The 24,824-nt window shown below is 44.6% G+C and overlaps 1 protein-coding gene across 2 annotated transcripts in view; it reads left to right on the top strand.

Annotated features, from left to right (window-relative positions):
* Positions 1-24,824, top strand: part of GALNT10 (polypeptide N-acetylgalactosaminyltransferase 10) — a 212,798-nt gene that overhangs the window by 64,933 nt on the left and 123,041 nt on the right. Inside the window, exon 1 of one of the 2 annotated variants that reach the window (XM_045791966.2) lies at positions 18,840-18,957. The exons of the other annotated variant lie outside the window; for it this stretch is intronic. Within the exon in view, the coding sequence (XP_045647922.1) occupies positions 18,937-18,957 (21 nt within the window). The 5' untranslated portion in view covers positions 18,840-18,936. Of the gene's footprint in view, positions 1-18,839; positions 18,958-24,824 lie in introns of those variants that run through there. 2 annotated transcript variants of the gene reach the window in all.

Raw genomic sequence — 24,824 nt, 5'->3', positions numbered from 1 at the left:
CTCAAAAGGTTAAACACAGAGTTACCATGTGACCTAGCAATTCTACTCCTAGCTGTCTACCCAAGAGGAATGAATACATACGTCCACACACAAACTAGAACGTGGATGTTCGTAGCAGCATTATTCATAGCAGACCCAGGGTGGAAACAACTCAAATGTCAACTGATGAATGGATGTATAAAATGTGGTTTATCCGTACTATGGAATATTATCAGCTGTAGAAAGGAATGAAATACTGATCCATGCTACAACATGGACGAACCTTGGAAACATGATGCTAAGTGAAAGAAACCAGCACAAAAGGCCACCTGTTATATGATTCCATTTATATGGAATGTCCAGCAGAGGCAAATCCATAGAGACAGAACATAGATTAGTGGTTTCCAAGGGCTGGGGAGAGGAGGAGATGGGGAATGATTGATAATGGTACAGAGTTCCCTTTGGGGGTGATGAGAATGATTTAGAATTAGCAGTGAAGATGACACGATTTTGTGAGAATACTAAAAACCCCTGCATTGTGCCAATTAAAAGGGCGGATTTTATGTTGTGTGAATTATGTACCAGTTAAGAAATTAATAAAAATAACTTGGTTGGGTGGTGCCTGGATGGCTCAGTCGGTTGGGCGTCTGACTCTTGATTTCCGCTCAGGTAATCTCAGGGTCCTGGGATGGAACCCCACGTCGGGTTCTGCACTCGGCAGGGACTCTGCTTGAGGATTTCTCTCCCTCTCTCTCTGCCCGTCTACTCTCTCTTTCTCTCAAACAAATAAATCTTAAAAAATAATAATTTGGGGGGAAATTTAGATATAGAGTGAACATTAGACAATAGTTTATATCAGTGTGGTAATGGAATTGTGGTTATAGAGGGGAAGGTTCTTTTGCTTGAGAAGTGGATACTGAAGTACTTAGTGGTCAAGCATCATGATGTCTGCAGTTTACTTTCACATGATTGAGCAAAAAACATAGAGGTTGGTGAACAAGTGTGATAAAATACTAATAATTGGTAAACCTAAGTGAAGGGTATACTGGTGTTTTTTACTATCTGTACAACTTTTCTATTGAAATTGCTCAAAATAATAGGTTGGCAAATAACATTTTTTTAAGTGAGGTGGAAATGTTAGAATAACAAGGAACAGAGACAAGTGAAAGGGCTTTTTGGCTTTCCCACTTGACCCCTTAGTCTCTCCAGGACAAGGCTAAACAAACACTTGTTTCAGCCTTCCCTGGAGGAAATTAATTCCATTTCTGAGCAGTATAGGCCCCGTCTCAGCTTTTAGGGAGTGCCTGAAACCACAGCCAAACACTGCAGGCCCACATGTCATCTGCCAAAGAAGAGACTTCCTTCTGACCTCCAGTGGGCAGAAGTGACAGCCAGGGGGACCTCCACTCATAGCTCACTCTCTGTCCTTATTCCAGGGGTGGGGAGGAGTCATGGTGGGCAGACTTTTATCTTTCTTCTCTCAGGGAAACACTGAAAAATAGTCAGCAAGTATAATTTCTGAAGACAAAGAGTTCTCAATGAGTTTTCCAACCCTTACATGTCTTCCCTTGTTGACAGTATTTATGTTTTGGGAAGGGATGTATGGAGCCCTATGCTAACTCGTCCAGTCCCTTATTTCTTATCCCACTCCCCAATGTATGAAAGAACCAGCAAGGTCTCAGGTAGTCTTTAGGCTCATGAAGGAGAGCATGACCACATCACTTCTAGAACAAATGGTAGAACCAACAGTGGAAAACATCAGACCTCGAAAGAAAGGGACCTCCTTGGAAGGTGTCTCGGAGCTGCTTTGTTTCTCGATGTCGACGAAGACTTCCATGAGAGAAACCCATTGCTCTCACACCTTGTGCCCACCCTGGGAGTGTTGTCAGGAACATTTGCAAAAGCTTTAAACCAACAACTGCTTTTATAGTCTGCAGACTGATTTTTCAATGTGCAGATTTGCTATAAATTTATAGAGTGTTTTGATTCTAAATTCACAATGTGCATCTTTAATGGCTCCAAGTTTGGATAATTTCGTACTGTTTATATCCTAGCAGCAATGGCTTATGCGTATTTCCCAAGCTATTACCCTCCTAGGAGAAGAGTGAACAACCTCCTTTTACAAAAGACAGCCCCATATATCCTGGTTTAGTGTGTCTCTCTCCAAAGATCATTTTGTCTTGAGATGCGAGGAGAGCGTGACAGCTGGATGAGGCACCCACCCCAGTTTGCAGGCAGGTGGGTTTGTGGGTTTCCTGGATCCTCATACCCGGCTCCCAGATGGCCCTGCATTTGAAAATCACCAATTAGGCACTTTGCAGTCACCTGGAGTTTTTCTACTAAGACATTTTTCAGCTTCATTAAAAAAAAAGAAAAAGAAAAATGTTGCCCATCTCCCTCTATTCCCATCAGGAAAGAACTTTGTTATTAACATGTGATGAGAGTCTTAGAAAAAGAGCCAGGAATTTGGCGTCCGGGAGTCTAGCCTGAGATGGTAATCAGAAATAGGAGATAGAAGGATGTTTATTGAAACTTACCAAAAAAAAATTTTATTGTAGTAAAATATATATAACATGAAAAAACATAATAGTGGAAAATTGGAAGCAATTAAATGTCCAGCAGTAGGGGATATGATTCACCCATGTAATAGAATATAATGCACTCTTTGAAAATACTTTCAAAGAACTTTTAATAATAGGAAATTTCTCTTGACACGATGACAGGTAAAGAAAGCTGGTTCCAGACCTCCAGTTAGGTCTTCAGATTTCAGATTTCAGACACATGCATTGAAACAAGATAAAAAGGGTAACCACAGAATTATCAACAGTGGTTATTATTGGGTGGTGGGATTATGGAGGATTTTTTAAATTACGTTTTTTATTTTGAGATCATTGTAGATTTCACATGTAGTTGTAAAAACATTACAAAGAGGTCCTGTGCACCATTTTCCCCCCAGTTTCCTGTATTTAAATTTTCTTCTCTGTGCTTTTCTCTTTTCAAAAAAAAAAAAAAAAAAAAAAACTACAGTCAGGGAAAACACAATTAAAGACTCTCATTCAAAACAAATTTATCCGTCCTTTTGGAGAGCCTTCCTCCAGATTGTAACTGATGTATCTTACCTTTTCCTGGACCCCACAGCCCATTGCCTGGCTTTCTGGTCCACCTGCTTAGCGTCTGCTAATATGGTAGTTAATAAAATCTTTGCCTATGAATGGGCTTTCATGCAGTGAGCTCTTGTTGGAACAAGGCACACCTTCCAGCAGCATCAGTAAGTTTACTCAAACTATTTGGGGAAGAAAGGAAAAAAAACACATTACTTTTATAAGAAAGTTAAATGAAGGCATCCACATTATGGAGTGGAAAGTAAGATTTGAGATACCACGAATAAGATAAAACATAGTCACTAAGAAGCATCGCTAGTGAACGCTAAAGAAATTCTTCTTGAATTGAATCATGCCGTCTGGTGGGTATCAGGGAACACACAGCACTGTAGGAAATCACAGGGAAAGAGCATGACTAGAGTCACTCTCCTTAACTTCTGAAGAAAAGATTTAGATTTTCTCTTTGTCCTAGTGCCACGTCTTGCCGGAATGCACGCTACTGGGAGGTCAGGGGCCCTGGGTTGGATTCTTGACCCCAGCATTGACCTCTGTGGGAGCCTGGCAGGATGTCTCGTCTCTGGGCCTCCTTTTTCTTACCAGCAGAATGAACTGTTCAGACCAGAGCATCCCTATGGGCTGAGATACTTAGGTCAGTCAGCGTGAAGCATGTGACTTTCCCAGGCTTCTCAAACTCCCTCCACCTAAGGGAGCACAATGCAGAGAGAGCCTGCAAGGGCTTTAGCATCCTTAGAAGTTAGTCTTCATTGATTTGGGTCTTCCTCTGCCTCCTGGTGACCCTTCCTGTCAACACCTCTCTTTTGTCATTAAAAAAAAAGTCTCAAGTAAAAGAAGGTTGTAGAAACTGATTAAGTGGAAACCCCCCCCTTTTTTCTTTTAACTTTTTCTTTCCCCTAAAGATTATCTTGGGGATGTCAAAAGCGATTTTTATAGGCAGGTTGGTCTTTTACAAAAGATGTGTTTGCAAAGCATGAAATTAACATTTTTGCACAGAGCCAGATAATTGCTTAAAACATGGTGACTTTCAGCACGTTTGTAGCTTGAGCAGTTACTAGCAAGGTCAGGTGCTTTGTGCAATAATGCAGTTATCAGACTCCACCACCAAAGCGAACTTGGCCGAACAACTTGCAGGGGAACAGGTGTTCCTGAGGTGTTCACCCGTGAGGTCATTTCAGATGTCGGGAACAGCACGGTCCACTGACCCTGCAGTCCACCAAACACTGCCGTGTCGCAGAGCCACCCCACCCGTGGAGCTTCAGATGCCTCCAAGCCCACTTGTAAGGTTACACCGCCCAGAGGGGCTGAAGAAGTTCACCAAATAATGTCCAAGCACGAGAGGGGTGGCTTCCCCTTCAGACAAGACAGCACATTTGACATAGAGAGAACCAGATGCTAGCATCCAAAGGGAAGAGACAATAGAGCAGACAGATTTGGGCAGACAGCTTGCACATTTCAGTAGCAATTTAGGACATCCTTAAGTTCATAAAGTTGACAAAAGAATATTAAGTTCTATCCAGGAAAATCTACTCAAGGAATCATGTTGGCGTGTGATTTTGGATTTGTGTTCTTATTGGTAATGTTAAGTGGTATAACAGGTCAACCCTGAAATGTCAGGGTTGTAACCCACAGAGATTTATTTCTCACTCACAAATTACACTCTGGCTTAGGTCTCCAGAGCACTCCAGAAAGGAGAGGCGGGAGATGGAATTATTGAGAGGTTCCCTGGGAACTTAGCTAAAATTCATTTGGGAAAATATGAAGAATCTAAGATGTCTTATCTTTTTGTGGCTCAGATCCATGTGTGTGGAGAGAAGAACATTCTCCCTTCCCTGTGCCCACCCACTGGTAAAGTTTATACTCTAAAATAAGGGAACATATTTGAGATGTCCCCCACTGCCTGGCTGGGATCAAGTTTTGCAGAGTAAAGAGCACAGGCATTAGAGTCAGACAGACCTGGGTTCAAGTCCTGGCTTTACCACTTGCTGTATTTGTGACCCTGGGCAAGTTACCAAACCGTTGTAAAACTTTAGCTACTGTCTGCAACTTGGGGATAATAATTGTACCACCTCAGAGAGTTGTTTTGAGGATAAATGAGACAATACATCGAGAGGGACTTGTTCCAGGGACTAGCACATAATTTGCACCCATTTATGCATTCAGTTAGTTCGGCTAACAGTGTTTGAGCACCTTTAGGTCAGCTACACTGCTAGGTGAGCCAGAACGATGCTACCCCTGCCCTTCTGGAGCTTACAGTGCAGGCACAGATATGCATTAACCAAATAACCACTCCAAATAGAGGTCTGCTTACTAACTTCGTGCTCTGAAGAATAGGATCGCTGGATCTGCCAGAAGCCTTGACTGAGAAGTCAGGGAGCGCTTCTCAGAGGAATGGCATCTGAGCTGAAATGTGACGTTAACGTGCTGGAGTGGGAACACGGTGTGACAAGTGTTTCCTTGCCTCATGGCAGGAAAAAGTGGGGTGTCTTTGAAGAACTCGGGAGAGTAGCCAGAACTCTGAGACCAAGGGTAGCATGGTGTAGGATGGGCTGGAGCGGTAGGCAGAGACCGGGCTGTGTAGGACCTTGTGAGAATGTCAAGGAGTTTGGTTTAATCTAAGAGTGATGGGAAATCATTGCAGGTTTTTAAGCGGGGGCTTAAAAATTATTAAGCTCAGGGGCGCCTGGGTGGCGCAGTCGTTAAGCGTCTGCCTTCGGCTCAGGGCGTGATCCCAGCGTTCTGGGATCGAGCCCCACGTCAGGTTCCTCTGCTGGGAGCCTGCTTCTTCCTCTCCCACTCCCCCTGCTTGTGTTCCCTCTCTCACGGGCTGTCTCTCTCTCTGTCAAATAAATAGATAAAATATTTTTAAAAAATTATTAAGCTCAATAAATGTTAGCTGTTATTGTTCCTTTCCAGGAACTTTTATATTACATCCCAACAATATTAGCTCTCTTATTGGATTCCATGAATACATAATTAAAAAAAAAAAAAAACCCGTTGATTTACCTGATGGTCTGGCGGAAGGACCTGTAATGTGCCAGAGCCACTCGGTCCAGTGTGATGTGCTTCCTCCTCTGTGTGGGATCAGAAGAACTCGAAAAGCAACCTGGATCCAGGACAGAAAGGTGAGACCACGGGAAGTGGAGCAGGGCCACACTGGGTGTGGCAGGGACTCGACAGGCCTGCTGAGCCAGATACGCTTCCACAGCTGAAGCCGGGCCACCTGCAGGCCCCTGACAGTGAGGGGATACAGGACGGCAGGAGAAGAAGAGGGGGTTGACATGAGCCAGGCAGACAGGACATTGGGATATCTGTGGGCAGGGAACTTAGGGCCAGACTGGCAGAGGGCAGAAGGAACGGGGCTCTGGGCCAGGAGACGAAAGGGGACGCCCAGGTGAAGGTGACCCTGTCTGAAGGAAGGAGAGAGGGCACTGAAGCTACGGTAGGTAGGCCAAGTGTCTGACTCACATGAGGATGCTGACTCCCCAAATCTGGGGTCTAGTGGCCCTCCTCTTTCTCCTGCCAGAGGCCATACTCATCCCCAAAGCTGGGTGACTTGGCTGAGGTCTCTGGTGGGGTCGAGGGATCCCAACTCAGAATGTATTCAGTTCCTCCCTGTGACTGTTTGACCTGGGCTGCTCTTGTCAGCTATCTGGCTCAACACTGGGAGTTCTGTCTAACAAAAGCTGTGTTCCCCATCTTTCTGCCTTCACCCACTCATCCATCAGTTTCCCGTGGTGAATCCCGAAGTTGGAACAGGATAGCGTGTCTTCCTCATGCCAGGCTTTGATCTGGCTCCAGTCTAGTTATGTGACTGGATAACCTGTTACAGAGTTAACCGAACGTAGCATCTCTTTGCCTCAGAACAAGGGCAGGGCCAGGGACCCACAGACCCAGCAGACTTTTTACAGACAAGAAGCAGATGCACAGTGTGATTTCCACATCCTCAGCTAAACAACATGAGACCACTGGTTTCATGGCTTCAGAAGGTGATGATGGCCACGTCCATGTGTCTGTCCCATCATAATCACAGAACATTTTCTTTTATATATACACGTGGTCCCCTTGAGCCTCTATACAGCTGATGAAGTGTCCGGGGCAGGTGTTATCCTCCCCCTTCTTCGGATGAAGAAACCGAGGCCTGGTTAACAGGTACTCTGCTCAGGGTCACGTGTGAAGTCACGTGGCCAGTCAGGATTCACCTGCTGGGAGCTGCTTGTGTTGCTCACTTCTGTGCCTTAACGAGAGAGAGCAAGAACGCAGACTGGCATCATGACTGGGGAAATGCTAGCCTGGACAGATACTTAAATCCTGTAAATGAGGTTACATGTAGAGCAAATAGGGATCAGTGTGGGGCTTAACCACAGAGTCGTGGGCTTCATTAGATGATTTGGCTGCATTCAAGCTTTCCAAGTCCAGGGGCTTACGTGGGTGTATCTGTCTGTCTTATGTGTCCATTTCTATCTGGCAAGGACGCCACAGTTAATACATCTATAAATTTTGTGTTCTTTGAGCCCTGACATATTTCAGACGGTGACCCAGTAAGTGCCACATGTCCGGTGGTCCATGACTCCTTTAGGAAACTAAAATGTACACCAAGAGAGGAAGGAGTTGAAAGCCAGAAATGCAGGTAGAGTCTACATGCCGATTCAGGTCAGCTGACAGAGTGTGTTTCTTAGAAAATAAGTCCTCTGCAGTATGAAGACTGAGTGGTTCCCCCCTCCTCCGCCTCCTTCTTGTGTAATTTTTTAAAAGCATGACAAACGAAATGGGGCCCTTCACATATGAGACAGCTGTTTGTTCAGGTCTCACGCCTTCCTTTTGGTTAGCCTGAATAATACAGCTTATAATTATGCCCTGCCTGGCAGCGTGTTTTTGCCTTCTGAGTGCTAGCCGAAATTTCTGGGCAAGTGAACGCCTCTGACAGGGAACCTCTCTTTTCCCACCTTGGTTCCAGGTGGCCCCTCAGGTGCTCTTCCCACCCACATGGGCCTCCAGGGCTGAAATGACTTAAGTCATTTCTCCGAGAAGGGCTCCCCAACTTCCTTGTTTATCTGGGCGCTGTGGGGAGGACCGAGCCCCCGTCCAGAGGGAGCCACGCCGATCTGATTAATTAAGGTAAATAGGGGAGTGATCGGCAGTGGCTTAAGCTCCAGGCACGTAACCTAGGCAACAGCAGGGAGCCCGCACCTCTGCTGACAAGTAACATGGGATTAATTTTTTCACAGATCTAAGGCCTTCTCTTCTGCTCAGAGTCCACTTCAAGAGCCTTGAGAAAAGGCTGGTCTGTTGGATAACGAGGTGGGGGGCGGTGGGGGAGGGGAATTACCAAGCATCTACCAGGGGTACCGTGGGTGTTTTGTCCCCTTCTAAAACATGATGTGGGCAGTATACTGGGCAGGCTTGACGTCAGAAGCCTCAGAGCCAAAGGCAACTCTCCAGCTTTAGGAGTTGAACAAGCCCCTCCTGAGGCTTGGTTAGCCAGCTCTGCATTCCTGTGCCAGCTTCCTGGTCATTTTCCTTATCTGTAAAATGGGACAATAATAGTCAGTGCCACCTTCTAGGCTTATTGTGAGGCTAACGCCTGTAAATTGCTTAGTGCAGCCTGGCACATGGAAAGCCCAATAAATATTGGCTTTCTGGGTCTTCTCTAGGAGAGAAAGAGGCTCTGAGTGCACTTATATACTCTTTACTCCCAGGAAGAAAATGGGTTCAGTCTGGAGGTGGGTCCAGAAGAGAAAGCACGTAGGAAAAGGGGCTGTAGGTAGATGCAGAAGAATGAGGTACAGGGTGCAGGCAGGAAGGTTGGGAATTGGGAGCTGCAACCCGAGGGCCAGGAGACCAGTGAGGAGGCTGACAGTGCCACCAGAGAGGAGCCAAAGGTATAGAGCTGTTGACCCTTCTACGACTTCTAGGATTTGGGGTCAAGCTTAAGTTCCAGCCCAGCGGCTCAGACCTCTGGCTGAGCATGCACTTTCCAGCCGCTGCTCCTGGCTTGAACACTGGCCAGTTGAGAATGTGATTCTGGTTATTTTTCCACCATGTGAAATAAAGACCATGGGGAAACAGGGTTCCATGAAAACGACACAAAATGTTCCTGTTCAGTGAGTGAGGCCAGAAGATGCATAATGTATGGTTTCTGAAGCTACAGGGGGGACTGGGGAGAGAGTTTATAATCTATGGAACCATTGGAGACTTTTGCAGGTTAGAAAGGGGGAGAGAAACGCCAGGAGCATAATATCCAGTACATAACCTTGGCTGAATAATCTCAAATAAGCTAACCTCAGGGGTTCAGTTTCCTTATTAAAAATTCTGGAAGGAATACTCAGAAAATGTTAATAGTGGTTATCTCTAGGGAGTAGGACTAGGGGTTAGGAGTGGGGAAAGATTTATATTTTTCATTGTATACCCTTTGACTTTTTAAATCTTTCACTATGTGCCTTTATTATTGTTATAATTGCAGATCAAATTATAGGGTCTGTCTTTAAAAAAATGCAGTGAAGGGGTTGGCTTAAATCATTGGTTTTCACATTTGTTTTTTTAGCAGTGGAACACTTGTTGTATAATCTTACTTGAAAGCCTAATGAATATATGACAAAGAAGAAATCGGAGCCCCTCTTGTCAGGACGTCCCTGGCCCAGCTCCCAGATGCAGCATCTCCAAGGGATCCATTGAACATAGTTTGGAAAATGACAGTTCTAACCGATTTCCCTCAGGCCCCTCCCACCTCTCAGCCCTGTGCTTCCCTTCTATTGAGCAAAGGACGCTGGGGCATCCTAGCCCCGTGGCACAAGCTGCTGCTTTCGCTGCCCTCGCTGCAGACACACACCGTGCCCTTCTGGGGAGTCAGCAGTTGGGAAGGGTGGGCAGTGCCCAGGCTCAGTGTCACTCAGACTCTGGGGGACAGGCAACAGGTCACCCTCGGATTGCCGCTACTGGCTTGAAATGATAGACAGTTGTTAATGGATGGATTTTGTAGCCGTTCCAGGTAAAACTGAACCTGGGAGCTTTGATAGGATGCTGAAGGGACAGTGAAATGATGCAGGATGGTAAAGACCCGTTTCCCTTGTGAATATTTGGTTTGAGCACAGACCCACTGCTTACTTACACTATACTTTGGGCAAGTTACTTAGCTTCTCTGAGTCTCTTGTTGTATCTGTAAAAAGAGGAAATCCCGGTGCCTACTTTCTAAGACTGTTAAAAGGATTAAATGAGAGTGTAAGCCCAAGTGGTTGGCAGAGTGCTTTGCCCATAGTAGGTGTTCAGTGAATGTTGGTAATACCAGTCATCATCACCAAATTCCTTGGCAAGTCAGAAATAATCTTGCCACTTCTTCTTGTATGTTCTTGGTTAAATCTGTCACCTCTCAGGACCTTAGTTTCCTTAACTGTAAGTGAGAAGTGCTCAGGAATTGCAGTCTAGATAGCATGTCAAAAATTAAGAAATAGTGTCTAGAAACTTGAATTCTCTAGGTTCTATTTAAAAACTGAACATCTGTCTTCACTTGCCCTCACTTGGTGGCGGTCAGCTGGCAGCTGCCCCTCCCCTTATGTGGGCATGCATACACTTGCCTTTTCACCAGCCTCCTTGCCTCTGTGTTGTCTCATACATGGCCAACCCGTCTTTACACATAGGCAGTTGGGTTGGCAGAGCCTAGATTAGAAGGCTGCGTGGCTCTACCACTAACTTATCCCATGATCCTAAATGTATCCCTTCATCTCTCTGGACTGCCACGTTGCCTTCTATGACATGAGAGAGTTGACCTTTCAGCCATGGCTTTCTTTGGGTGCTCTGTTCAGTCCATAAACATTTACCGAATCCTTCCTCTGTCCAGGAATTGTAACAGGCATTTGGGAGGGTGCAGAGGTGCGTGAGAACGGGCTTGGCCCGGAGATGTTTAGCAGCCATGCCTCTCAAAGTGCAGTCTGCAGAATGGTGGCAGTTCACCGTGGGAGAAGGACGGAAATTGAAGATGAGCATTTAGAAACTTGTATGGCACTTCGACATCACCGTCACAGCCACGTACATGCTCAATGGATGTGTCTTATTGAATAGCTAGAGATCAGGTCACATGCTCTTGAGCTTCTGTGGTGAGTTACGTGAAGTGCAAGCTGTGTTGTAGTTACCATTGCTGTTTAACAAACGGTCCCAACACTCGGTGGCTTGAGACAGTAGTCATTTGTTTGCTCACAAGTCTGCAGTTTGAGCACGGCTGGGCAGAACAGCCCATCTCGGATCCACACAGTGCCTGTGGGGGCCCCTCCGCTGGGGCCAGAGGGTCCACCTCCAAGGTGGCTCACTCACGAGGCTGGCGGGTCCTTTCCATGTTGACTCGCCACAGCAAGAGGAGTTGCTTCTTCATCGCATAGTGGCTAGGTTCCACGAGAGCCACACAGACGTGTGAGTCCCCGGAGTCACCATGCGTCTCTTCTGCCAGACTCTGTTGGTTGAGGCATTCGCAAAGGTCTACCCAACTTCAAAGGAGGAGACGTAGATTCCACGTTTTAATGGGCTTGTGGAAAAAGGTTTCAGAAGTATACGTGGGTCACAAGATTTTGTTACAGCTACCTTTGGAAAATATAACCTGCCACACTATACAGGAGTGCATTAGTTTTGTTTTGCAACAATTATCACACACTTAGTGGCTTAAAACAATACACATTTATTAGCTCATAGTTTTATAGGTCATGAGTCCAAGCCGAGTTAACGGTTCTCTGTTCAGGGTCTCACAAGGTCACAACCAATGCGTCAGCCAGTCCAGGCTCTTTTCTGGAGGCTGTGAGGAAGAATCCACTTCCAGGCTCATTCAGGTTGTTGGCAGGTGATTGTAGGATTGGGGTCCCTGTTTCCTTGCTGGCTGTCAGCCAGGGATTGCTCTCTGCTCCTAGAGGTCACCCACACGTGGTCCTCTAGTCTTCAAAGCCAGCAATGTCACATCACGTTCTTCTCACTCTTTGAATCCTTTTGACTTCTCATGCCGCCAGATGGAGAAAACACTCTGCTTTTTTGTGTGATTAGATGATGTTGACCTGGATAATCTTTGGCCTGTACCACAGTGTAATCAGAGAAGGAACATCTCATTGTATTCACAGGTTCCACCTACACTCAAAGGGAGAGGAGTGTAACAGGACGAGGGTCACTGGAAGTCATTCTTAGAATTCTGCCTACCACAGATGGTTTGGTTCACAGTGAATTGGAAATTAAAACAAAGTGGTTCCTCATCACAGATAGTTTGAAAGCACTGGTTTAGAATCCAGTGCAAAGGAGTGACATGTATACAAATGGTTATAATTGGAGACCTTGAGGGCTAACTTCCAAAAAGAGAGGGGTAGAGAGAGTGCAGTGAAAGGCGTAGAGAGAGTGCAGTGGGAGGAAGATTATTATTTAAGCGGAAGGGAATAGAATTAGGATATAGTATTTGAGGATCTGGTATTTGAATCGAGCTTGAGAATACTGGTGTGATTTGGATCTTTTAAAAAAATGAGACAGGAGGACAGGATTCCTACAGTTTTGTTTCTATTTTGACACCTTTGGAAGTAAACAGAACTGAACTGAATCCTCTCAAAGGTCATTTATCGCTTCTCTATTACCACCAAAAACCCAAAACAAAACAAAAACCTACCCCAAGGTCAGGCAGTGACTTCGAACAGCAGCCATATATTATCCCTCACGGGTCCACAGGTCAGTTGGGTGGCGTCTCTCGTCTTGGCCGCGCTGTCTCAGGCGTCTCTGGTTAGCTGTGGGCGGGCTGGGCGGCTCTGCTGGCCTTGGCCGGGCCTGCGTATCTTTGGGGGTTGGCTCTCTGTCTAAGCTGACCTCAGTTCTTCTCCACGTGTCTCATCTTCCACTCGCCCCTCACGTCCCTCTGGGCCTCGGCTTGTTCTCTTCGCGGAGGCAGAAGAACAAAACCCAGGCTGGAAAGAATGCAAGTCTCTTGAGGTTTAGGCTCACGATTGACACACTGTCCCTTCTGCCTCATTCTTTTGGCCAAAGCAAGTCACGAAGCCTGCCCTGATTCAGAAGGTGGGGCACTAGAGTCCACCTGTTAATGAGAGGAGCCTCCGGATCCCACCGAAGAGGACGTGGACACAGGGAAGGGGGGAGGATCGGGCCACTTTTTCAATCCATCTGCCACAGTCATCCTGAGAAATCTTCCTGAATTCTCTAGAAGAAAAGCAAGAGCCTCTGCTCCAACTTCAGATGCATAGTTTCTCAAGCCAACAAGGGTTTTTGGAGAAATTTACATTTGAGAAACCATTCAAAAAATGTAAAGTGATCCATTAACCAGAATTATAAGAAGCCAGGCTTTTCAAATAGTCTGTACTCTGTGTGAGGGACAATCCTGGGTAACCTTATCACCTCTGCTTTTGCGGTGCCTTCACCAGCCCACATTATGCTCATCCTTCAGTGCTCATCCCCAATGCCCTCTGCAGAACTGTTTCCAGTACAGTTATTCCAGAATAATTCATGGTTCTTCTTCCAGGTCCCAGTAGCACTTTTTAGAATGAAAGGATCTCATATCTGGCTATACCAAGGACAGAGACTGTGTCTTTTATGATATTCCCCAAAGCACCTAACTCAGGGCCAGCAAATAGTAGTTGCACAATTAATATTTATCAGATGGATGAATGGATGGGTGAGTAGACACAGATGTCAGAGGCTTCAGCAGGTGACTAAAGCTTTCTTTCAGAAAATCTTAGATGATCATAAACTTTATTTCCCTCCTTCTAAGTCAGTATGTCAGCTTGAAATCTTTGTGTCATTGTTCCATGTCTACATGCTTCAAAGTAAAAGCCAAAAAACTGATGCACATTGAGAGGGGAGGAATCGTGTTGCGTTCTTCCTCATAAACCCTGTCATTAGCACAGTGTTTCAAAACAGGGTCCCTGAGTTCCTCAGAGTGTTAATCATTTGCAAGCATGCGGGGGTGGGTGGGTGGGGGGAACTTCTTGTCAAATAAATTGTGAAATGCTGGATTAAACAAAGTTAGGCAGCTTTCTTTCCTGTGAGACTTTACAGAGCCTAAATATGTTAACATCCATTGTGAATTTCCAAGAGAGTTATTAGAATATGTAAGGGTTGAAAATTGGAAGAATTTGCTTTTTGGAGGGGATAGGGGAGAATGAGCGAGGTATTTCTTTTTAATGTGGAAAAAGATACATAACATAATATTAATCATTTTAACCATTGTAAGAGTACAATTTGGTGGCATTAAAGACATCACAGTGTTGTGTAACCATTAACACTATACTCAAAACTTTTTCATCATCCCTAACAGTAATGACTCCCTCTAAGCACTTACTGCACTCTTCCCCCTGGTAAGCTCTAGTCTACTTTCTGGCTCTATGCATTTGCCTAATCTCAGTGCCTCATGTAAGTGGAATCATATAATGTGCATGCTTCTGTGTCTGGCTTATTTCATTAAGCATAATATTTTCAAGATCCATCCACATTGTGACACATGCCAAAATTTCATTCTTTTTTGTGGCCGAATAATATTCTGTTGTATGTATGTGCCGTGTTTTGTATATCTCTTTATCTGTTGAAGGACACCTGGGTTGTTTCCACCTTTCGGGTACGTGAATAATGCTGCAATGGACATTGGCATAAAAATACCTATGTGAGTCCCTGCTTTTAGTACTTTTTTTTTATAATAATATTTTTTTATTGTATTATGTTAGTCACCATATAGTACATCCCTGGTTTTTGATGTTAAGTTCCATGATTCATTACTTACGTATAACACCCAGCGTACCATGCAATACGTGCCCTCCTTACCACCCATCACCAGCCTATCCCATTCCCCCACCACCCTCCCCTCTGAGGTCCTCAGTTTGTTTCCCAGAGTCCATAATCTCCCATGCTTCATTCCCCCTTCTGATTACCCCCCCTTTCTTTATCCCTTTCTTCTCCTACCGATCTTCCTACTACTTATGTTCCATAGATGAGAGAAATCATATGATAATTGTCTTTCTCTGCTTGACTTATTTCACTTAGCATCATCTCCTCCAGTGCCATCCATGTTGCAGCAAATGTTGAGAATTCGTTCTTTCTGATAGCTGAGTAATATTCCATTGTATATATGGACCATATCTTCTTAATCCAGTCATCTGTTGAAGGGCATCTCGGCTCCTTCCATGATTTAGCTATTGTGGACAATGCTGTGAACATTGGGGTGCATATGGCCCTTCTCTTCACTACGTCTGTATCTTTGGAGTAAATACCCAGTAGTGCAATTGCTGGATCATAGGGTAGCTCAATTTTTAACTTTTTAAGGGACCTCCACACTGTTTTCCAGAGTGGCTGTACCAACTTGCATTCCCACCAACAATGTAGGAGGGATTCCCTTTCTCCACATCCTCTCCAACAATTGTTGTTTCTTGCCTTGTCAATTTTTGCCATTCTAACTGGCGTAAGGTGGTTATCTCAGTGTGGTTTTGATTTGAATTTCCCTGATGGCTAATGATTTTGAACATTTTTTCATGTGTCTAGTTAGCCATTTGTATGTCTTCATTGGAAAAGTGTCTGTTCATATCTTCTGCCCATTGTTTCTTGTGTATTGAGTTTGAGAAGTTCTTTGTAGATCTTGGATACCAGTCTTTTATCTGTAGCACCATTTGCAAATATATTCTCCCATTCCGTGGGCTGCCTCTTAGTTTTTTTGACTGTTTCCTTGGCTGTGCAGAAGCTTTTTATCTTGATGAAGTCCCACAAGTTCATTTTATCTTTTGTTTCTCTTGCCTTTGGAGATGTATCATGAAAAAAGTTGCTGTGGCCGTTGTCGTAGAGGTTGCTGCCTATGCTCTCCTCTAGGATTTTGATGGATTCCTGTCTCACATCGAGGTCTTTCATCCATTTGGAGTTTATCTTTGTGTATGGTGTGAGAGAGTGATCAAGTTTCATTCTTTTGCATGTAACTGTCCAATTTTGGAGGATGGGATGGTAGAAGAGAAAGCTAAAACAGAAACTTGGCTCAAAAATAAATCCAATCTCAAGAATGTAGGTTACGGGAGATTACTGACTCAATGAGACATTCCAATGTCAGAATCATTGGCATCCCCGAGGGGGTGGAGAAAAAGAGAGGTCTAGAAGAGATATTTGAACAAATTGTAGCTGAAAACTTCCTTAATCTAGCAAAGGAAACAAGCATTCGTGTCCAAGAGGCAGAGAGGACCCCTCGCAAGCTCAACCATGACAAACCTACGCCACGTCACGTCATAGTGCCATTTGCAAATATTAGATCCAAGGAAACAGTATTGAAAGCGGCCAGGGCAAAGAAATTTCTCACGTACCAAGGCAAAAGTATCAGGATTACATCAGACCTGTCTACACAGACCTGGAATGAGAGAAAGGGTTGGGGGGGGCGCATTTTTAAAGCTCTTTCAGAGAAAAACATGCAGCCAAGGATCCTTTATCCAGCAAGGCTGTCATTCAGAATTGATGGCGAGATAAGGACCTGCTTTTAGTTCTTTTGGATATGTACCTAGGGGTGTTATTGCTGGGTCGTCTGGATGCTTCTGTGTTTAACCCTATGAGAAACCACCAGACTGCTTTCCACAGTGGCTATACTGTTTTACTTTCTCTCTAGCAACGTACAAGGGTTCTAATTTTTCCACATCCTTGCCAAGATAACATTTGTTATCTTCCATTTTTTAAAATTATCGCTGTCCTCATAGGTGTAAGGTAGTTTTGATTTGCATTTCCCTAATGATTAATGATGTTGAGCTGTAACATATGCTATATGCATTCTGAATATAAGTCCTTCATCAAATTCATGTTTTGTAAATATATCCTCTTAGTCCATGGCTTCCCTATGAAGAGCCAAGGCTTTTAAATTTTAATGAATTCCAGTTTATCCATATTTTACGCTGTTTGTATCTTATTTAAAAAACCATTGTCTAGGGGCACCTGGGTGGCACAGCGGTTAAGCGTCTGCCTTCAGCTCAGGGCGTGATCCCGGCGTTATGGGATCGAGCCCCACATCAGGCTCCTCCGCTATGAGCCTGCTTCTTCCTCTCCCACTCCCCCTGCTTGTGTTCCCTCTCTCACTGGCTGTCTCTATCTCTGTCAAATAAATAAATAAAATCTTTAAAAAAAAATTGTCTAAACCTAGATTACTAAAGTTTGCTCACATATTTCCTTGTACAAATTTTATAGTTTTGGCTCTTACATTTAAGTAAGTGGTCCATTTCAAGTTAATTTTTGTGTATGGTGTGAGGTAAGGATTGAGGTTTATATTTAGGCATATGGATATCTAGTGATTCCAACACCATTTGTTGAAAATATTATCCTTTTCCATTGAATTTCCTTAGCACTTCTGTTCAGCATCAACTGATGGTTATACCTGGACTGTCCATTTGGCTCCTGTCAGTCACATGTCTTTCCTTACTCAAGTACCACACTCTCTCGATCACTATAGCCCTAGAGGAGGCCTTAAAATTAGTAGATATTAAGCACTCCACCTTTGTTTCTCTTTTTCTAAATTGTTTTAACTAGTTTTCTATGTCCCTTGCATGTCAGTTTCTGCAGAGATTGCATTGAGTCCACAGATAGAGGATTGACATCTTAACAGTATCAAGTCTTCTGATTTATAAATATGATGTATCTCTCCATTTATTACTCCATTTATTTAGAGCTTTGATTTCTTCCATTACTGTTCTGTAGTTTTCTGTGGGTAGGTCTTGCATGTTTCTGTTAAATTAAGCCCTCAATTATTTAATATTTTTGATGCCATTGTAAATGCTATGTTTTATTTCAATTTCCAGTGATTCATTGCTGGTAGTTAGCAATATGGTTGATTTTCATTTGTCAACCTCGTATCCTGTGACATTGCTAAACTCACTAATTCTACTACCTTTTGTAGGTTCCTTAACATTTTTTACACAATCGTGTTACGTACAAATATTATTTTGACCTCCCTTGTATAGTCAAAGAATGGAGATCTAGAAAGACAAAGGACCTGCCTACTGTCCCACTCTTCATAAATGTAGAGCCAGAAGTCTGAAACCCAGGTCTTCTGAATCCTCCTTCAGGGCCTTCTGCATCACTCCAAGTTATTTCTCATGTTTTTAAGCCTCAAGAGAAGAAGGTCTGGGGGCTTGCAGTCCAGGACTGATGTGACAGCTCTGCTCCCTGAAGTCCTCAGGAATCTAGGGTTCCTTCCCACCAGAATCCTCAACGTCTCTAGGGTGCAGACCTCTGTCTCATGGTCCAGCCTGGTAGCACTTGCATTCTAGGCAGCAAGGTAGAAGGAATCAAGGTTTCTTCAGGTGGGTTCCATGGACTGCCACACAACACCTGCACTCACATCTGATAGGATAGGACCTAGTCAGGCCACAGCTGGCTGCTAGGATGTCTGGGAAATATCACCTTTATTCTGAGAAGTCTTATTCCCAGCTAAAATTCCCATTACTGTGGCAGAAAAAGAGAACAGCTCCTGGGGAACATACAGCAATTTGTGCACAAACCTTAATGTTAGGAATCCAGAAAGGAAACAGTCGGAAAATGAAAGAAGAAGGTAGAGGAGTTCAGTGTGTTATATCTTTCAGAAATCATTTTAGGATCTAGGTAAGCCAGCTCTCTCTAGTCTTGTAGCCCATTAAGTTGCCCTGAAACCTTTTAGTCAGAGGATAAAATTAATCCCCAGAACCCCTTTATGGTATTAAATCCTTGTGACTGTATTAGACATGTCTAATCATGGATGACCTTCCTTCCTCTAGAAAAGATAAAACAGAAGATGTCTCCGCTCATTCATTCATTCAGCAAAAATCGCTCTCTTCTACCATCATGGAGTTCACAGTTTGGGGAGAGGCAGGCAATAATGAAATAATCACCCAAATGAATGTGGAATCACAAAGGAGCGGTAAGGATGCTATCAGGGCACACTTAGAGATTATGATCTAGTTAGGGCGGGCAGGGAAGGCCTGCCTGAGAGTTGGGATTTGTTCCTGTAGGGACTGTCTACGTCCATAGCAAAGTCTTGTGTTCTAAGAACACCATACTGTGTGTTATTGTGGCCACACCTCATGCATCCTGCCTGGGCCACTGTATGTCTAGGAGATCAGTATGCAAGAACAAGAATGGCAGAGTGAGTGGAAGGGAGGGGACGGGGCGGTGGTGGGGATGCTGCTCAAGGAGGTCAGAGCCCTTTGTGGCTCCTACCCCAAGAGAAATGGAAAAGAGTTTAGAGGTCCCAAGATGGCAGATGGAGGGGGCCAGGATCATAGTCCAGTCAGAGACTTTCTTTGTGAGCCAGGAAGGAGCGCAAGGAGCTAAATACCAGAAGGAATTTTCTAATAACCGTAGCCATGTATATGGAGGCCCTTCCCTAAGTGCCCAAGCCAGTCTCAGGGACCAGGCATGTGCTGCAGCAAAGAAGGGGTTACTGGGTCCAGTGAACCATCACAGGAGGGAGCACCTCAGCTCCCAGTCAGCATCTAGATTCTGTGACTCCAGGGCATGGCACATGGGAAGGCCCAGGCAATTGTGGGTGAGGGGAGGGGCCTCAGTCACCATCTGCTTTCCTCACTTTCCCCTTCCCACTGCTTTGGGGGACCTTTGCAAACAGTCAATAGCCAGCCAGCCTGAATGAAGATCTAAGATTATAGAAGTCAACCAGTGGATCACAGCCCACCAGGTGTACTTGGGAATTCACTTTTCCAGCTCGAGGCGGGTAAGGCAGACAGGTCCTATCCTTTGGCCGTGACTGGCTCACTCTGAAGGGCTGCTTGGAGCACGGTATTGAGAGGATTCTCAGAGTGTGGGGTCCCCAAGGAAGAGCATTAGGATAGGTTGGTGATGCCTGCCTTCATCCTGGTGTGATTGTAGTGAAGAACTAGGATAATATATACAAAAATGCTTTGTAGATTGCAAAGTACCACCCAAATAATAACTAATCATGAGAGCTGTGATTTTTACTGCTTCCTAAATACCAAACGCCTCTAAGACCTTTACTGGCTATATCTCATTTAATCCTCACAATAACCTTTATGCCAGATACTATTAATGCCCCCATTATATACTTGAGGAACCAGGGCTTAGGAAAACCATGCAGCTTGCCTCGGGTCACACAGCTAGCGAGCAAAACAGAACTGTGACACAAGCCTAGGTCTTTCTGACTCCAAAGCAGGTGCTCTTACGCACTTTGTTTTGCTGTCTTCAGAATGTAGGGAATCCTGATTGTAATTATTCCTTCTCGTAGAGCAACTACTATATTGCTTGGTATTTTAGTTCTAATTCTCCAAGTAGGAGACCAACAGGATGTGTTTGCAGTCGTTTTTCAATCCCTGAGAGCTTGGAGCTTGCCGTCTCTTCAGCTTGCCAGTTTTGCTTGCCTTCCTCTTTACGCATCCACATGTGCTCTGCAGAGCAGTGTAATGACCCTCTGTTGGGCTCGATCTGCCAAGCCGCTGAGAACACTTTTTGGAGACTTTTCTGTGGTTGATCACTTTCGACTGAGATGTTCAAGACCCTTTGTGAGCAAGGTGCAGAAGTATGATTCACTGCAGCGGGTTTTTCTTTCCTGAGAACTGACTATGTTCCGAGATGTGGGACGGAGTGGGCAGATGCGTGTGGAAGGAACCATTAGTTGTGATGATTATACTCATGGGGTGGTTGACAGTTTGTAAAACACTTTCGTATTGATTTTCACTCCAAGCCTCAGTTTTGTCATCTTCAAAGTGGCTATAATGACAATAATAACATAGTAAAGTCTCATCTTATGAAAGGGTTAGGTTATAATAAACTCGCCACTGTAGGGGGAAATAACATAAAATCAGAATCACCCTTGACTGTTGCCCATGGAATATAATGACAAACCACCTCTCAAAAGTTCAGTTTAGGCAGTTTTTGCTCTAGCATTAAGACTGATAACAGTTTCTTTGGTTGAAGTCATCACAGTGCCTACTGAGGTAGTGAAAATACTTAGCTTCCGAAAGAAAGCTCACTCAGCACCCAAGTGCTCGCATTCCCGAGGCTGGGGAGAACGAGGCCTCTAGGGACACCTTCTGTGGCACAGGCTCACCGAGCATGGGGACGGGAGGATCGCTGGCCTCGCGTTACTGTTTGCTTCTCTTTCTTTTTGACCGCATGTCATTTAGTTCCTGAAGGTGAATAGACATATGATATAATTCTTATTAGGTCCGATTTCCTGACTGGTTGTCTGTGAACAGGGCTCAGACTTGAAAATAACATGTGGTGAAACAAACAGCAGACGAGGTGAGAGGAGGTCTGGGCTCAGGCCCCAGGTCAGCCCCACCTGCCTCCACAGGACTTTGGGCTTATGGACCTTAAAGATAAACTTACCACCCAAGTGTCAAAGTTCTCAGGCTGCATTTCTTGACTACAGACCTGCAGAACCCTTGTGACTCTATTTTTTTAAAAATCTATGTTCATCCCCACTTCTGTCTTCCTTGTCCATGCTGGCATCATCTCTGCCTATACATATACCCTGTGATAGCCTCTTTCCTTAGTTCCATCCTTCTCTACTTGGCTACAAGAGAACTTTCCAAATGTAACTGAATCCTGCCACCTCCTTATTATATAAAATACTTGGGCAGACAAAGTCCTTATACCCACCCACCTCTCATCCCCACTAGGCTTCACCTCCTTGTCTGTGTGCCACACACTCTGCTCTTCTTTCAGTCCCGCGTGTGTTTTATATTTGCCTAGCCACAGGGCCTTTGCACACCCTTGCTTTTCCCTCTACCTGGAACGCTCTTCTCCTTTCTCTGTTGAATTAACTCCTAATCATATTTCCTTTCTTTCTTCAAGGAACCCTCTCCTGACCTTCCTGACTAGATTAGATCCTCCTGATCTGATCTGAAAGAAAGGGACTTTCTTTGCTCTATGTACTTTTCTTTTATGCACCTGCCATTATAGCTGTTTTAATTTATTTGTGGTTCCAGAATCAAGTGTGTATTCCCCCCTGCCACACACAGTACTGTAAGCTCTATGAGAGCAGGGACCTTGTCTGTCTTGCTCACCAATATCCTGGACACCTAGCAAAGAGCCTAGCATGTGGTTGTACTCATTAAACATTTAAGTGAATAGATGAATGGGCAGGCAGACAGATGGATGGAGGATGGATGGGCAGGCGAGAGACTCAAGTGAACATTATCAAACTATTGATCAGAGTGTTGTCCCCCCTGCCCCCAACACACACACCCCAGTGATAAAACACGGGAACTTCCTCTGAAGAAAATGGTACGAGTTGATATCATTCTTTAAGAATGGAAGCGAGGAGTCACTAAAGATTCCTTTTGCCCTTTAGATAATAGACATTACAAAATATCTTGGCTATTTTTCTCTCTGCTGTTGAAAAAGTCTCTTAATGAGCTTTCACACCTTAAGTAGCAAATGACCTTTTCTAGAGCCATCTATTCAAAACAAAGCGTGAATTGGACAGGTGATATGGTTCTGCCCTTGGAAGTACAGAATCAGCCTTTTTAAACAGTGGTTCCTGTCTGTGAATGACCTTGTCCTCTTAGGAAATGGAGCCCCTCCTAGATTTCAGATTCCAGCATCCTGGTGTTGAGACCACGGAGTTATCCAAGCAAGGAAAATGGACACTCCCAGTTGCCGGGTAGAAGGGCCGACTCGCTGACTCTCGAGATCTGAGCTCAGCAGACTTAGGTAGTCTTGTAGTTGCTGGGTTGTAGTGTTTCGGTCCCCCCATAAACAGTGCCCTTTAGGTTTGATTGTTCTCTCATACAGCTTGGTACAGGTAATGGTGAAAGGTAGGTCTCCTATCTACTGGGGTTGGGGTTTGGTCAGCCCCATTTAAGTCTGATCTGTGGGAAGCCAGAATGAGAGTGGTCCTCAGCCCACAAAGAGGGAACATTTCCTCTGAATGAAAACAAGATTATCTTTTTTCTGCCATCTCTCGCAGGGAGAGGAGGATTCTGAGATTAATTGCAAGTGGATAGGTAGTAACAGTTTATTCTTGGAGCGCTACTCCAGCCTCTTCGTTGCTCAGAGACCTTCTGTGGCTCCCACCTGCTGAACAGCTCCAATGTAAGACCCTCAGATTCTTGTCCAGACTTCCTAGCCTCATGGTTCATGACTCTCTCACTTTTTTTTTTAAGAGGTATTTATTTTAGAGAGAGAGAGCACGTGTGAGTGGGGGGAGGGGCAAAGGGAGAAGAAGAGAGAGAGAGAGAGAATCCCAAGCAGACTCCCTGATGCAGAGCTTGATCTCGTGACCTTGCAATCAAGAGTTGGACACTTAACCGGCTGATCTACCTAGGTGCCCCTGTGACTCTTTTGCACCCCACTCACTGCAGCCAAATCAGGCTCCTTGCCCTTAAGCAAATCTGTCCATTACTTCATGACGTCCATTTCTTTGCACATGCTTTCCCTCCAGCTAGATTCTGACCCCCCATTGCTACCCATCAAAATCCTACCCATTCTTTCATGCAGCTCTCAAGGACTCTGCTTCTGTAGGAATCCTTCCCTGATTGTCCCAGGTAGAATTTAATCTTTGGCTCTTGTAAATATCTGGAATTTATCCATACATCTTTCAGGGCCCCTGTGGGTTTTTTTCCTTTCTTATATACTTGTCTCACATCCGTGCTATTTGTTGAGTCCAGGGACTATCTTATTTATCTCTGTCTCCCCCGTGGTTCTTTGGACATAGTAGATCCTCGCTCTGTCAACAAAGTCAGCCTTCTTTGTTAGATGAATAAATACATAAAAACAATCCAGTTTATGTCCTCGAAAGTCATAAAGGAAGTACATGTATCCAATTGTCCAAACTCCGTCGCTTAAAGTAACTTTATGTTTTCAGCTAAATTAAGCTGTACCTGGCCGTCTTTGAAATATAACCTTGCAAGCAACCTTGAAGAGAATGCTTTGCTGTATGCATGTGTGTGTGTGTGTGTGTGTGTGTGTGTGTGCGTGAAGGTTATTAGAATAATCTCCTTAGCAGATAGACAAATGTTTGGAATTATATAAAGTCATCTGAACCTCACAGCAAAATCATTCCACCACCTTTGCAGGGTTAGTTGTAAGGGGGATTGGGGGAAGAAGCCATGCTGAGATTTGCAGCAGAATCCTCAGACCCCAGATGAAGCAGACGACCTGGTTGGCTTAACTTCCAGCATTGTGTTCTTAGATTGGATAGTCCTTTTTCCATATTTTGAAGACACTCGCCAGGTGAGCCAGAGCTGCCAGGGTCCTCTGAGCGGGAGTTGCCGCATCTGCAGTGTTGGGATTCGAGCATGCACTTTGACAGATCTTTCTCCTTGGGCAGAGTACCGTTGGCTTGCTTCACCACCTTCCTTTCTTCCCTCCAAAGGGTGCCAGGCACACTAAGTAGTGATTAAACAAAAGATTAAAATTCCATTTGTGTGTGTGAGTGTGTGGCTGTTTGAGCACTAATTGATTCTTCCTGTGGAATGTTAAGTAAAAGCACGCGGATACCAGAAGCATTCTTTAGAGCAGCCAGTCAAAATCCATTTCCAATTTATTGTTTAATGGGATTTCCACGTTAATTCTGCCAGTCGCCTCCACAGACTGTCCCTTGCCTCTCTTGCCATGCTGTCCCAACCCCTTTGCCTCCTGTAGCAACAGGACCCCTGGGAACCAAGGGCAAAAGATGGTTGCTGAGGGGAAACAATCACAGCTTTTATAGACGAATATTTGAGTCTACAGAATTAAAGAAACAGCTGCCTCTGGACTGAAAATCCAGACGTGCTTTCTTGCACATTATTAAGCGATTGCCATTGCATA

Source organism: Ursus americanus, chromosome 15, assembly GCF_024610735.1.
Source record: "Ursus americanus isolate L20-20 chromosome 15, mUrsAme1.1.p, whole genome shotgun sequence".
NCBI lineage: Eukaryota > Metazoa > Chordata > Mammalia > Carnivora > Ursidae > Ursus > Ursus americanus.
The sequence above is the reverse complement of the archived record's forward strand: the minus strand, read 5'-3'. Positions and strand labels throughout refer to the sequence as shown.